General features: G+C 37.6%; 1 protein-coding gene across 1 annotated transcript in view; it reads left to right on the forward strand.

Annotated features, from left to right (window-relative positions):
- The window catches only part of ATRNL1 (attractin like 1), a 785,280-nt gene that overhangs the window by 130,508 nt on the left and 639,394 nt on the right, over window positions 1-15,378 (forward strand). Inside the window, exon 10 of the mRNA XM_068961441.1 lies at window positions 3,013-3,167. Within this exon, the coding sequence (XP_068817542.1) occupies window positions 3,013-3,167 (155 nt within the window). The remainder of the gene's footprint in view (window positions 1-3,012; window positions 3,168-15,378) is intronic.

The following is a 15,378-nucleotide window of genomic DNA, read 5'->3' on the forward strand; positions in this document are numbered from 1 at the left end:
ATTTCTCAAACAATTTCTTACCTTTTCCCCCTCTACCTTAGAATTCCCAGTAAATCCATGCTCTTGCTGTTAATGGTGGTGTACATTTCTCATAGACTGTTCATTTTCCTCTCTGTTTTTGGAACTGCAGAATCTCTACTGATTTATCTACTAGTTCACTGATTTTTTTCCTTTACCTGCTGAAATATGCTATTGAGTCTCTGCTAAATTTTAAAATTTCAATTTTATACTTTAAAACTCCACATTTTTCTCTTCCTGGTTATTTTTCTTTGTTGATGCTTTATATTTAATAAGACATTGTTATACTTCTTTAAATTTTGTTTTCTTTAAGTATTTTTAATGGCTGCTTTAGAGTCTTTTTTTTGTTTCATCTGGCATCTGGGTTCTCTCAAAGGTGGTTGCTTGCTGTTATTCCTGTGTGTGGCATGGGTCACACTTCCCTATTTCATTGCATGCCATAATTTTCCCCAAAAGCCAGGCATTTTAGGCAGTACATTGCAGCAACTCTGGATCCTGACTTTTCCTCCCTCCCTGAGGCTGCTGTAATTTCATTTGTTTAGAGACCTGGCTGAATTCTTTTAGTGAAGTCTCTTTTTTTCTCCACATGCGTCCTCTGATGTTCCTCTTCAGATGGTACAGGCTGGGGAGGCACATAGTCACCCTGGGATGATCGGGATTTTAGCAGAGTTCTTCGACTTTTCCTCTGAGCTCTTTGTTAAGCTATCTGCCTCTGTTTGTATCATCCTCACCCCCTGTGAAGTGAAGTCGCTCAGTCGTGTCTGACTCTTTGCAACCCCAGGGACTGTATGTAGCCTACCAGGCTCCTTTGTCCATGGGATTTTCCAGGCAATAGTACTGGAGTGGATTGCTATTTCCTCACACCCTAGCCTCTACTAATTGCCAACTGATAGTTCTGTTAGATTCAGCAAAGCTCTGTGGGCATGAATTGCTCCACGGTCTGAATTGCATTTTATACCTTTTACAGGGGTAGTCTTTGAGGCTAGTCATTGATGTTCTGACCCCAGTAAGGCTCTTATTAGCTGTCTTTCCCCCTGATTCTCTCCAATAAACTTCTGGTTGGTCTGTTTCTAACTTATTATTCTCACATAGATACTTGAGAAACAACCTCCATTGTTTCTGAAGGCTTTAAGGCTTGAAGTTTGCTGCCCTGTACCCAGTGAAGTCAGGTTCCCTTGGGAGAGCTTTGGGCCTTTCCTTTTCTTAGGCTGCCTCTCCCTGTTGGGGATAACCTCGCTGTGATTGCTTTGGAAATATAGGTAGGGGCTCGTAGCTTGTTCTTTCAGTGACACCACTGTGTTATGTACACTGGATATTGATGGTTTCTCAGCCTTCCTCTTTTATCTTGGAACTGTTGCCCTGTAAATTAGGGGTGAAGATTTCTGGGCCCTTGTGTTCTTAACCTGTGTGTGAGGGCTGGTGTATAGCTTCCACCCTGCGAGTGGGAGCAAGGTAGAGAATGAGCACTGAGACCTCTTGTGCTTTCTCCTTGAATAGAGCTGCCACCAAGAATTAGGGGGCATGAGAAGTATTGGCAATCTGTTGCTCCTGGTTGTATATTATTGGCCTGAACTAGGAACTGAGGGACAAAGGAGTATTCTGTTCTCAACCTTACCAGCCTGGGGTTGAGCAGTCTTGCTGAACAGGTTGTGTATGTGTGGGGAGGTGGTGGTAACGGGATGAATGAGAGTTGGTAATGAGTCAGATATCATGAACTGTTGCTGTTCTTACTGAGATTTAGTTGATGTTCCTGAGTAACTATTTCTTTATTTGTTGTTGCTGTTGGCAAAAGGTTTTGAGATCCAAAAAAGACATTTTGTTAAAAAATAATTTTTACCAATTATAGTTCTTTCCCTGGGGAGATTGTTTATGGATCTCCTTCTGTTGCCTTTCTGGAGGTCAGTTCCGTATTCTTTAAGAATTTGTGGTTGTTCAGTCGCTCAGAGTTGTGTCCAACTCTGCGACCCCATGGACTGCAGCACACCAGGCTTCCCTGTCCTTCACCATTTCCTGGAGTTTGCTCAAACTCATGTCCATTGAATGGTATTAAATCTATGGTTTTTAAGATACTATATTTGCCTTACTAACTATACCATACATGTTAACTGTGTTTATATTCTGATTCTTTGTACTACGAATTTATTTATAAAGTATTGACTCATATTGTCCTGAACCTTTAATATATATTAGTTCATTCAGGTAAAGTATACTTGTGAACATATATTTGTAGTTTTTCTCTTAGAATTGCACTGTAATTAATTAAAAGAACATTTACCTTAATTTTATTGTTTCTCAAAAATGCATTGAGATTTTCAATTATACACAATATAGATATACCTCAAAAATAATCTTAAGCAAACGAACATGAATACAAATGAATACCAGCTATGTCCTTCCATTTTGTAAAGCACAAAGACAGCCATATAAATGTTTGCTATTAGAATCAGAATAGTGGTAATTTTTTATTTTTTGGTCTTAGTATTCATTACTTAGTTGTGTTCATCTTGTGGAAATTCATTGGGTTTTAGATCTATGCGCACTTTTATGTATATATTTAATGAGTTAAAAAACATTTTATTGGATCCATATGAGTCTTATAGTTTTAACTGCATACTGTTTAGAGTAAATTTATTACATTTAACCATTTATTTCCTTTGGTATTTAAAACTGATTATAAGTCAGTCCTCTAGTTTAAAGAAAATTTGTTTCCTACTTTTATAAATAAAAACAAAATGCAAAGTATAAATTATTATGAAATCATTAATGATTATGTTTAATATTGTGTTTCCTCAAAGCATTTTAAGGTACTCTGAATCTCAAAGTATTTTTTAAAAATATTGAAGTTTAGAGGCCATTTGTTAAAAATAATAAAGTGTGTTATTTTTACAATTCCAAGGAAAATTCTGTATTCAAACTAGATCTTTTCTGTACTTGATATAAGATCAGGGAGGCCTTTTTATCTTTTGTAATACATTTTTAAATTTTATCCTGTAGGACTATTTTGAAAGAAAGTGGGTTTGCCAGATACCTTCATTCAGCTGTTCTTATCAATGGAGCTATGCTTATTTTTGGAGGAAATACCCATAATGACACTTCCTTGAGTAACGGTGCAAAATGTTTTTCTGCCGATTTCCTGGCATATGACATAGGTATGTATCTGTTAGGACTGTACAAAGTAGGAAATAACCAGAAATTTTTCATGTAGAGATTCTCAAATACATTACTAGTCAGCATGTGTATATGTCATTTTAGAGAGAGAAATTTAGTGACAGATTTTGAAAGGAATTCTCTCCAATTTCAGCGTAAATAGTAGTATAGGGGAAGGGAACAAATGAACTGAGGTGAATTGGTGGTGGAGGCAGGGGAATTGAGAAATCTGGGTTTGAGTGTCCTATTTGAAGGCTTTTATGTTTTGTATTCCTACATGAGCATTAGTCTGTTTTGTTTGACTATTACTGTGTTAGTTTTGATAATTGATAGATATGAACCACTACCAAATTTACATTGCAGAGAGTAGGAATACAAGCATTTTAGATTTAGTGGGGATGAGCACAGAAAAATTTAAATTAAACTCACAAGATATACTTTCATGGTACAGGAAGCTGATAGAGAAAGACATATAAAGATAGAAAAGCTAATGAAATAATTTTTTGGGACAAAATGGAAACCCAGAACATATCTAAGAATGGAAGTAACGAAATAAGTTTTTACCAGGGGATCTAGAAATATATGTCTATGGTTTTAATTGATTTTAATTATCTTATCTATAGTCCTATAAATTTCTGAATGTTAAACAATGTATTTATTGAAATACTAAATTTAGCTACCTGTTAGACCACTGTAATGAAAAAATTTCTTCTCTCTGTATATTATAGATAAAACCTAGCTGATTTAAATCTTTTGCAGCACTTAAGAGCACCTTTTATTGATTGTGTGAAGTAATATACCAATTTTAAGCTATTAAGGAGCATTTTGATAAATAAAAATAAGAGACCAAAGAATAACATATTTAATGGATATAAGAAGTATACTTCTGCTCTTAAACATCATAATGATACATAATCTACTTTGGAAAATTATTTCAAGTGTCAGCATATAAAGAAAATTATGAACTATTAATAACCACTTTGACTTCTAAACTATTGTAAGCATGTTTGGAAAGAAATTCCTAGTAATAAAGTTAGGCATAGTTTTAAAAACTATGAGTATTTGCATGTGAGTCATCATTGAAAAGAATTCACTGTCTTTTAGAGCCTAAACAGTTAAATATTTGCCTTTTTGAAATAATAATTTGAAGTCATGATTCATGATGAAATGGGATTGATTGTCTTGGCTTTTATAAGGCTTAAAAAATCAGTGCCCCAGATCCAGAAAATCAGTGCCCCAGATCCAGAAAATCAGTTAAATGAAATACAGAATCTAGGCTGGCTTATTATGATCTGTCATTGCCAAGTTGGCGCTATCAACATATTATTTTGCCTGTGGTGTTGAGACAGTAAGCTTATTTCTCAGGAGGTGGATGAACATTTTATGTGTTTTTCTTCTAGGAATTAAAATCCTAGGAAAAGTGTAGAATTTTGTTGTTATTGTTAAAAATCCATGAAGTGAGATGTTGAACTTTTGAAAAGATTCGTCAAGCAGCTTCTACTCAATTTCTGTATTTTAATGAGAAGATTAATGTTGAGCTATTTTGTAGCTGACATAGTGGGAATTTACTTTTATTTCTTCCATATTGTTCAAGATAACCATATTTTAGGTATTATACATTTAAAACATACCAAGGTAAAAAACATTAGAAATATGTTTTTCAGAGAAAGAAAGGGCTCAGATTATTATTATTCTAATAGCTCCTCTTTATTAAGTCAGTTCCAAGAGCTAGGTGCTATTGTTGCTGTTTAGTTGCTAAGTCATGTCTGACTCTTTTGTGACCCCTGCCAGGCTCCTCTGTTCATGGGATTTCCCAGGCAAAAGAATACTGGAGTGGGTTGCTATTTCCTCCTCCAGGGGATCTTCCTGACCCAGGGATTGAACCTATGTCTCTTGTATTCCAGGAGGATTCTTTACTGCTGAGCCACCAGGGAAACCCTATAATAAGAGCTTTATTTACAATGTCTGTAACCTCTCTAAAAACCTTGTAAACAAGATTTCAGTAAACTCAATTTTAGATTGTTAAGCACAAGACTAAAAGGAATTAGTCCAAAGCCCTGCTGGTGTAAATCCAGTTTTGTTAAAAACTCCTAAATTGATAGTCTTTCCACTTGACTACACTGTGGTGTCTAGGTGACTCCATTGTATGTTCTTAATTTTGTCAATAAATTACGAGACAGTTAATTTTTAGTAATGTTTAGTAATTTTTAGTAATGTTTCTTAATGCTATGGAAAAAGTAAAAATTGCTCGGTCGTGTCCAACTCTTTGCAACCCTATGTACTATGAAGTCCATGGAGTTCTCCAGGGCAGAATACTGGAGTGGGTAGTCTATCCCTTCTTCAGAGAATCTTCTCAACACAAGGATCGAACCCAGGTGTCCTGCACTGCGAGCAGATTCTTTACCAGCTGAGCCACAAGGGGAGTCCAAGAATACTGGAGTGGGTAGCCTTTTCCTTCTCCAGGCGATCTTCTGGACCCAGGAATCGTACTAGGGCTTTCTGTATTGCAGACAGAGTCTCTACCAGCTGAGCTATCAGGGAAGCCCAATGCTATGGAAAGATAGAAGCAAATAATTAGCTTCATTTTTCAAGCAAATTGTTAAAATTGGAGGAAGAATAACACGTTTTAACAGTATTGTTTTTAACATAGGTTTTTGTTTGCCCTGTGCTAATAAGTAACAACAAAAACAAAAACAGCTTTTCAATCAATACAGGATACAAGCATTTGTTTTACCTTATTTGATTATTTCTCTGCAGTTCCCAATAAAGTCTTCCTTCCCTGCCCAATCTGTATTTATTCCCCTGGGTTTGTATCATCAAATATTGAAATATTTTCTTGGGAAAAGTGCTTTTCACATTTCAGAAAATGCCTTTCAAAATAATTGTTTTCCTTATGAAGTATAATTTTGTGGAAATAAAATACAACCATTGCATAATGAACTGACTATGAAATAGATACTTTCGGGGAAAAAAGTCATGTTGCTAGTTTTTCTCTTTTGTACAGTACGCGGAGTTTATGGCATATTTAATTGGAATGCACCTTAAGATTTAGTTGATTGCTTTGTGTTCTGTGATGTTTAGACAATAAAAATATGTATGGTAATACTAATTTTTCATTGCTCTAAAATGTACTATTTCAACCGTACTGCCGTAGTAAATTTTATATAGCCAATATCATTAATCTTTGAGGACATAACCTTGCCTTCCCAGTTCTCATTATACTATACATGATGGATGTAGAAGGCATATGATGGTGATTTTCAAGCATGACTTACCTTGGCATTCCCTTTGAAGGTTGAAGGGGGAAAAATCAGTCCTCAATAATCTGATTCTCTTAGATTAGGCACTGCGTATTCATATTTTTTAAAAAAATGACTCTTCACAAGTGATCATAGAACCAGCCTGGTGAATAAGACTCAGTGGACTGTAACAGATAAAATGATATGTTACTAAATTTTCTAGCCTATAAATCTAGCTTGAACACATTTTAAATCTGAAAACTTTATTAATATATTTTTGTCATTGTTAGTGGTATCATTATTATACCTGATTCAAGGTTAAAATGAATCTGTATCTAGTAAAGATACAGCCTTGTAGTACTGTTGAGGCTAAAGGTGCAATGGAAGAACTTGTCTTACTGAGCTGATCTCAGGTTATTAGTTACATTTATGCTTTAAAAAAATAATTTATTTTTGGCAGTGCTGTGCGGCTTGCACGATCTTAGTTCCCAGACCAGGGAGCAAACCCCTGCCCCCTGCAGTGGAAGCACAGAATCCTAATCACTGGGCTGCCCGGAAATTACCGAGACATAGTTTTACTTTTCGGGGCTTCCAAGGTGGCTCAGTGGTAGAGAATCTTCTTGCCAAACAGGAGACATGAGTTTGATCTCTGAATTGGGAAGATTCCCTGGAGAAGGGAATGGCGGCCCTTTCCAATATTCTTGCCTGGGAAGTCCACTGACAGAGGAGCCTGGTGGGATGCAGTCCACAGGGTCACAAAGAGGCAGTCACAACTTAGAGGCTAAATTACAGCAGCAGCAGCATTTATGCTTTTAAGATGTTTGTCTGTAAAATAGTGTTATGAAAGTTAGTTTTGTAGGGTCCATGGGATAAAAGGAGTCAAGCAGTTTGTAAATTTTTCATCTCTTTTAGTAAACCACCAATCTTTTGAGGGGTTCGACTGAATATTTCAGCATTTGCAAATGAGAGATTTTCCTGAATTTCAACATACCTTAAACTTGAATTGAATCTCGGGATGTTCTTTCAGAATTATCAAAAAATATCTATTATAAGATCTTCAGTAGGCCTAACATAATTATGATGTTTTTAATTACAAATGGTGGTTATTAATTTTCAATTAGAAAACTTATCTAATAGGATAATGCATAGAATTGTGAAACAAGATGAAAGATAGCTCAGAGATAAGTTGATTAAATTGTTGAGAGGGTTATTTCAGAATAGAGTAGGGTGTCAGATTTACATAAGAAATACATCATGTAAAGTGAATTACCTAAACTTCAAACCAAAACAATAGCACAATTTAAAAAAATAAATTTCCTGCCTATTACAGTTTTAATTATGACATTTAACATGTTCAGTTCAGTTGCTCAGTTGTATCCAACTCTTTGCAACTCCATGGACTGTAGCATGCCAGGCTTCCCTGTCCATCACCAACTCCCGGAGTTTACTCAAACTCATGTTCATTGAGTCGATGATGCCATCCAACCATCTCATCCTCTGTCGTCCCCAATCTTGCCTTCAATCTTTCCCAGCATCAGGGTCTTTTCAAATGAGTCAGTTCTTCATTTCAGTTCAGTTCAGTTCAGTCACTCAGTCATGTCTGAATCTTTGTGACCCCATGAATTGCAGCACGCCAGGCCTCCCTGTCCATCACCAACTCCCAGAGTTCACTCCCAGAGTTCACTCAGACTCACCGTCCATCGAGTCAGCGATGCCATCCAGCCATCTCATCCTCTGTCATCCCCTTCTTCTCCTGTCCCCAATCCCTCCCAGCATCAGAGTCTTTTCCAGTGAGTCAACTCTTTGCATGAGGTGGCCAAAGTACTGGAGTTTCAGCTTCAGCATCATTCCTTCCAAAGAAATCCGAGGGCTGATCTCCTTTAGAATGGACTGGTTGGATCTCCTTGCAGTCCAAGGGACTCTCAAGAGTCTTCTCCAACACCACAGTTCAAAAGCATCAATTCTTCGGCACTCAGCCTTCTTCACAGTCCGACTCTCACATCCATACATGACCACAGGAAAAAACCATAGCCTTGACTAGAAGGACCTTTGTTGGCAAAGTAATGTCTCTGCTTTTGACTATGCTGTCTAGGTTGGTCATAACTTTTCTTCCAAGGAGTAAGCATCTTTTAATTTCATGGCTGCAGTCACCATCTGCAGTGATTTTGGAGCCCCCCAAAATAAAGTCTGACACTGTTTCCACTGTTTCCCCATCTATTTGTCATGATGTGATGGGACTGAATGCCATGATCTTCGTTTTCTGAATGTCGAGCTTTAAGCCAACTTTTTCACCCTCCACTTTCACTTTCATCAAGAGGGTTTTTAGTTCCTCTTCCCTTTCTGCCATAAGCGTGGTGTCATCTGTATATCTGAGGTTATTGATATTTCTCCCGGAAATCTTGATTCCAGCTTGTGTTTCTTCCAGCCCAGCGTTTCTCATGATGTACTCTGCATATAAGTTAAATAAGCAGGGTGACAATAGACAGCCTTGACATACTCCTTTTCCTATTTGGAACCAGTCTGTTGTTCCATGTCCAGTTCTAACTGTTGCTTCCTGGCCTGCATACAGATTTCTCAAGAGGCAGGTTAGGTGGTCTGGTATGGCCATTTCTTTCAGAATTTTCCACAGTTTATTGTGATCCACACAGTCAAAGGCTTTGGAATAGTCAATAAAACAGAAGTAGATGTTTTTCTGGGACTCTCTTGCTTTTTGGATAATCCGTCAGATGTTGGCAATTTGATCTCTGGTTCCTCTGCCTTTTCTAAAACCAGCTTGAACATCTGGAAGTTCATGGTTCACGTACTGCTGAAGCCTGGCTTGGAGAATTTTGACCATTACTTTACAAGCATGTGAGATGAGTGCAATTGTGCGGTAGTTTGAGCATTCTTTGGCATTGCCTTTCTTTGGGATTGGAATGAAAACTGACCTTTTCCAGTCCTGTGGCCACTGCTGAGTTTTCCAAATTTGCTGGCATATTGAGTGCAGCACTTTCACAGCATAATCTTTTAGGATTTGAAACAGCTCAACTGGAATTCCATCACCTCCACTAGCTTTGTTCATAGTGATGCTTTCTAAGGCCCATTTGACTTAACATTCTAGGGTGTCTGGCTCTAGATTAGTGATCACACCATCGTGATTATCTGGGTCGTGAAGATATGTTTTGTACAGTTCTTCTGGGTATTCTTGCCACTTCTTCTTAATATCTTCTGCTTCTGTTAGGTCCGTACCATTTCTGTCCTTTATCGAGCCCATCTTTGCATGAAATGTTCCCTTGGTATCTCTAATTTTCTTGAAGAGATCTCTAGTCTTTCCCATTCTGTTGTTTTCCTCTATTTCTTTGCATTGATCGCTGAAGAAGGCTTTCTTATCTCTTCTTGCTGTTCTTTGGAACTCTGCATTCAGATGCTTATATCTTTCCTTTTCTCCTTTGCTTTTTGCCTCTCTTCTTTTCACAGCTATTTGTAAGGCCTCTTCGTATCAGGTGGCCAAAATATTGGAGTTTCAGCTTCAACATCAGTTCTCCAGTGAATATTCAGGGCTGATTTCCTTTAGGATTGACTGGTTGGATCTCCTTGCAGTCCAAGGGACTCTCAAGCGTCTTCTCCAACACCACAGTTAAAAGCATCAATTCTGCAGCACTGAGCTTTCTTTATAGTCCAACTCTCATGTCTGTGCATGACTACCGTAAAAACCATAGGTTTCACTAGATGGACCTTTGTTGGCAAAGTAATGTCTCTGCTTTTTAATGTTCTGTCTAGATTGGTCATAACTTTTCTTCCAAGGAGTAAGCGTCTTTTAATTTCATGGCTGCAGTCACCATCTGCAGTGATTTTGAAGCCCAATAAAATAAAGTGAGCCACTGTTTCCACTGTTTCCCCATCTATTTATCATGAAGTGATGGGACTGAATGCCATGATCTTTGTTTTCTGAATGTTGAGTTTTTAGCTAACCTGTTCACTCTCCTCTTTCATTTTCATCAAGAGGCTCTTTAGTTCCTCTTCACTTTCTGCCATAAGGGTGGTATCATCTGCATATCTGAGGCTATTGTTATTTTTCTTGGTAATCTGATTCCAGTTTGTGCTTTATCCAGCCTGGTATTTCTCATGATGTACTGTGCATATAAGTTAAATAAGCAGGGTGACAATATGCAGCCTTGATGTACTCCTTTCTTGATTTGGAACCAGTCTGTTGTTCCATATCCAGTTCTAACTGTTGCTTCTTGACCTGCATAGAAATTTTTTAGGAGGCAAGTGAGGTGGTCTGGTATTCCCATCTCTTTAAGAATTTTCCATACTTATTGGTAGACAATAATTTAAAAACATAGTTTAAAAAACCCTGAAAAATACTTAATTCTGTATTCGAAGGGGTCATCTTATTTTGATTGGTAATATATAAAAAATCATTTTAAACACAGTGAAGTTGTAGTTATGTATACCTAAATCACTGTTTTTGTACAGCCCTGTAAACTGATACATATATACACACACACATACATATACATACAATATCAGGAATCATGTGCCTTCCAATTTTTTGGAACTTTCCAGTAAAACTATAAAAATTCAAATTTGCTCACTTTTTATGTTTTTAATTACTTTTTGGAGGTTATTTTATTTGTTTCTCTCTTTATTAATCAGAATTTCTCTATGCAGTTTGTTAAATTCTTAGGTAGGGCTCTTCCTCACCAAAAGCAGCACCCTTGTCCAGGTGAACCCTTTGTCCTGAAAGACCCAGTTTGTTTCTTTGTCAGAAAAACTTTAAAACCATCATGTAATTTTTTCAAAAAATGTCACCAACTGTTGACTGTTTTAAGCTTTCCTATATCCTTTGTCCAAGGTTCTCTTCTTTCCATAATAAACTGTTACATAGAAAAAATAAGAGTTTCTTCTTTTTTAAAAAGAGGCCAGTAAGTAAGGGAATAAGTGACCTTTATTTTGAGAAAAGGGAGAACTAATACTCCCTGAAGGCTTCCTGTAGTGTTTTGTACTTTGCATACATTTATAAGGTAATTCTCATCGCATCTCATAACACCTGTGTAAAGTGTATTATTATATTCATTTATAAAGGCAGAAACTGATTTAGCCTGACTACATCCAAATTCACATAGGTTGTAGGATGGTATATTCAGAATTTGAAGCTAGGTCTAAGTTCAAAGTTCTTTGGATTTTACCACTGTACTATGTATTGATATTTTCCTGATGTAACAGGAAAAAGTTTGAATGATCTTTCATTTGGGAAAAGGCATATAATATTTGTTAATGTGATGTGGCACTCAAGAAAATTAGCTTTATTGATACATTTAATCAGTGACCTTTAAGTTAGAAAATCTAGAAGGAAAGAGTAATGAGCAGTAAATCTCTTTCTTAATAGATCTATAAGCATTTTGAGAGATTGTCTTGAATGCAAAATTTGGTGAATAAAGATTCTCGAAAGGAAATGTATACTGAAAGAAAAGTATTTAAATGTGGAGGAAGGCAAGGAACACAGCCATGAATGGAAAATCAAACATCTAAAGCAAAATATTAGCAAATAGAATTCAGCAGTGTTTCAAATTTATCATGAACTTTACCCAATAGGAATTACTCTAGGATTTCAAGTATGATTCATTATCAGGGAATCAGTAAATATAATTTATTACCTCAAGACTATTTACTGAAGCCAACAGGAAACCACACTGACATGATAAAGTGGGAAATGTCAAATAGTGATGCCCACTTTGCCTGACAGAGGGTGAGAAACTAAACAAATATTTGTGGAATGAATGCCAGAGGATAAAAATCCCGAGAGAAACTGTGGAGTTGGAACTGTGGGTACATTAAGTGTGCACCTTTAAAAATATTAAGATAAATTTTTACCTGGGGAAGTGGGGGCCAGTGAAGCATCAGCATTTCAGGGTTAGGGGGGAAAAGATTTTTGACAACATTCAGAAATGTGGGTCTTTGGTATATAAGTGTCCAAATGGTTAATGCAAGTTTTTCTTCGTATTCATCTAGTTTTGAGTCTTATGCCTGTGACCTGTACTCTTTTTAGTGTATTTTGAGTGTGCAATTAAGACTGAATTGTGAACTGGCATTTGAGATGGAGTATTAAATGAATTTGTAAAATGTGTCCTTAGAGTATTAGAGATGGATATTTTCATGGAAGAATGTGAGTAAAAAAATTAGCCAATGAACGTGCATTTTTTCACCTGTACTGTTTTATGCAGAAGTGATAAGATAAATCTGTCTCTAAATTTCAGCCTTAGTTTTAATATAACGATATGGTCCCTCATATGTGAATAGTCTTGGCAGCACAGTGTTCTCATTGCTGAGATTTGTGTTTGAGAGAATAGTAACTCTAATTTCTTGATCGTGTTTATTGAAAGTATGGTTTATAAATCAATATTTAGTACCTTGTAGCGTGGATTTTTAAGAAGTCTGTATTCCAGAGCGTATATTTTACTTTGGTCTTTATTGCTGTGTGACTTTTCTGTTGGTATGGAATGGTATTTCTGTCAGTTTTCATGATGTCAATAACTGTGTGGAATTTGCTTTAGTCTGTCTATCCTTTAACTGTTTATGAAGTGATAATGACCTGAGTGCTCTGGAAATATATTTTCTTCTTGGCAAAAAAATATGATTATAGGTCTTGCAGTCAGACATTAATAATGTAAGAGACTTTATATTGTAAGAATGGAAAGAGACTACATGTGAACAAGTTATATTAATTTAATATTGAGCTTTAAGGCATTTGATAATTTCTAGATTTTACAGAGAATCCTGATCAAGAATGTGAAAACTTAGCAACAAAATTTATCTAGCCCAACATCCTCTTTATTTGTTATTGAAAAAGTTCGAAGGGATAAGTGGAAAGTGTATTTGCTACAACCGTACCTATGTTTTTCTCTTCTCATTTTGTTGACAAATCCTGACAGGTGGGCGGATAACCAGCAAGCATGAAATGTCTCTATAGCTGCAAGATTACTTATCTCAACTAGCTTTTTATAAGCTTGCAAGTTAAATTTTCTTCTTCCTAAACAATTTTGGGAGCAAAAACAATTTACTAACTATTTTAAGATACTCCAGAGGGAAATTTGCACTTAGTATAGTGTATCCATCAGTACAGGTTAAGTTAGACTGAGGTAACAAACAATCCTGTCAGTTTGGATCCTTTGAAAAACAGACTCTGAGACAGAGTTTAGTTTTCAGGGTACTAATTAGGTCCTTGGAGTGAGCAGCTGTGAAAGAGAAGGGGCAGATGCAGGATTGGGCAGAAAGTACAAGTCAAGCAGACTTCATTAACAGCTACAGGCAACCTCAGGGCACCTTGGGTTGAAATGCCCATCTGAGGCGTTCCTCATTAGGGCGAAACGGACCTTGATGGGTCAGTATATGAGGGTCGCTCCCAGGAAAGTAGGACCTTGGGTGCAGAAGCTATCCACAGCTAAGGCCATCTCTGCAGGAGCTGGCAGCTGAATGATGTCTACCAGTGACAAGTCCTTCCCTGAAGGGATATGCAGGCAGCGCATTTCCATGGTCATCACGATTCATTCTTTGGACCACTCAGCCCACTTCTAATCTGTTTGTTTAACAGCTCCAGTGGGGGGAGCCTCGATTATCGCGCTGGCTTATGTAAGGTCTCAGGGCTGTATCCATGGCCCTCGTCCATTATTCTTTCACATCCCTTCCCCTCAGCTAGCACCTCTTCTGGGCACTGTTGTCTTACCTGGTAGCATGACCCAGCCCCTTGCCCTTAAGTATATGATCTGATCGCCATGTACCTTCTAGCCAGGGTTACTGTACCTGCCCATTTTTCATCACACTTGGCAAAGGGAAACCAAGAGACTCCTAAATGTATCGTCTGTTTAACAGATGTATCCACTTCCCACATTTGTAACAGCAGTCCCTCCCTTTGATGGTCAACTCCTTTTTTGCCTGGTTGCTGGTCCCTTGACACAAGGAGCCTGAAGTGCCCAAGTGGCAATTATAGCTTACAGTTTAATGGGACATTGCTACTTCTTCTGCCAGAATATTTTTCCCCTTGGAGAACAGTATCTGTAATCTTGAAGTCCAAAATGAGGCCACAAGAAGTGGCTTTTACTCCTGGATTTTTGGACCTACTGTGTGTTCTTCTTGTTGGTTATGTAGCACCATTTAAAGGTCTTAAGTTGAGGTATATCATACATTCTGGTGGGCTTTCCTTGTGGCTCAGCTGGTAAAGAATCCGCCTACAATGCGGGAGAGCTGGGTTCGATCCCTGGGTTGGGAAGAGATCCTGGAGAAGGGAAAGGCTACCCACTCCAATATTCTGGCTGGAGAATTCCAAAGAGTCGGATGTGACTGAGTGACTTTCACTTCAACTACATCCTGGTGCTTCAGTTGTGCCTATGGAAATCTCTAGCAGGTTGTGTGGTTTGTGATTCAGTGGGTTTTAAGGTAATGGGCCTATTTCTGTACCTTCTTTTCTGTGAAGTGTGTCTCCTAATACATGGGATCCCATGCTGGTTGATCAGGCGCTTCATCATTTCTATGATGTTCATGCTGGTTAAGACCCTATGGGTGGAAAAAGCAAACACGTATTCAAAATATGTGTTCTGGTCATAATGAATTATCAGCCCATCCAGAGTGGAAGGGGCCCAGCATAGTCAACTTGCCCCAAGTGTCCAGTTGGTATTCTTGGGGATTGGCCTTATCACGGGATCAGAAGTGATACCTCGTTACGAGGCTGGACACTTAGTGGTAAGAGTAGCTCCATCAACTTTTCTCAGAAGGAGCCCCTAGTAGTGAATTCCTGGATGACTTCTATCTCTGCTGTGTGGCTAAGTTCTTGTGCATTTCGTTGGCACCGAGGCATTCTATGATAGAGGCTGACTGGTGTTAGCTATCTCAGTTGTTTGTTTATTAGTTGTTAAATGTCTCCTCCATGTTGCATGCCCTCTGATGGCCTTTTACCTACATCACAAAGACTTTGACATTTCACGCTCGTCCGGATACA

Source organism: Capricornis sumatraensis, chromosome 23 (assembly GCF_032405125.1).
Source record: "Capricornis sumatraensis isolate serow.1 chromosome 23, serow.2, whole genome shotgun sequence".
NCBI classification, from domain to species: domain Eukaryota; kingdom Metazoa; phylum Chordata; class Mammalia; order Artiodactyla; family Bovidae; genus Capricornis; species Capricornis sumatraensis.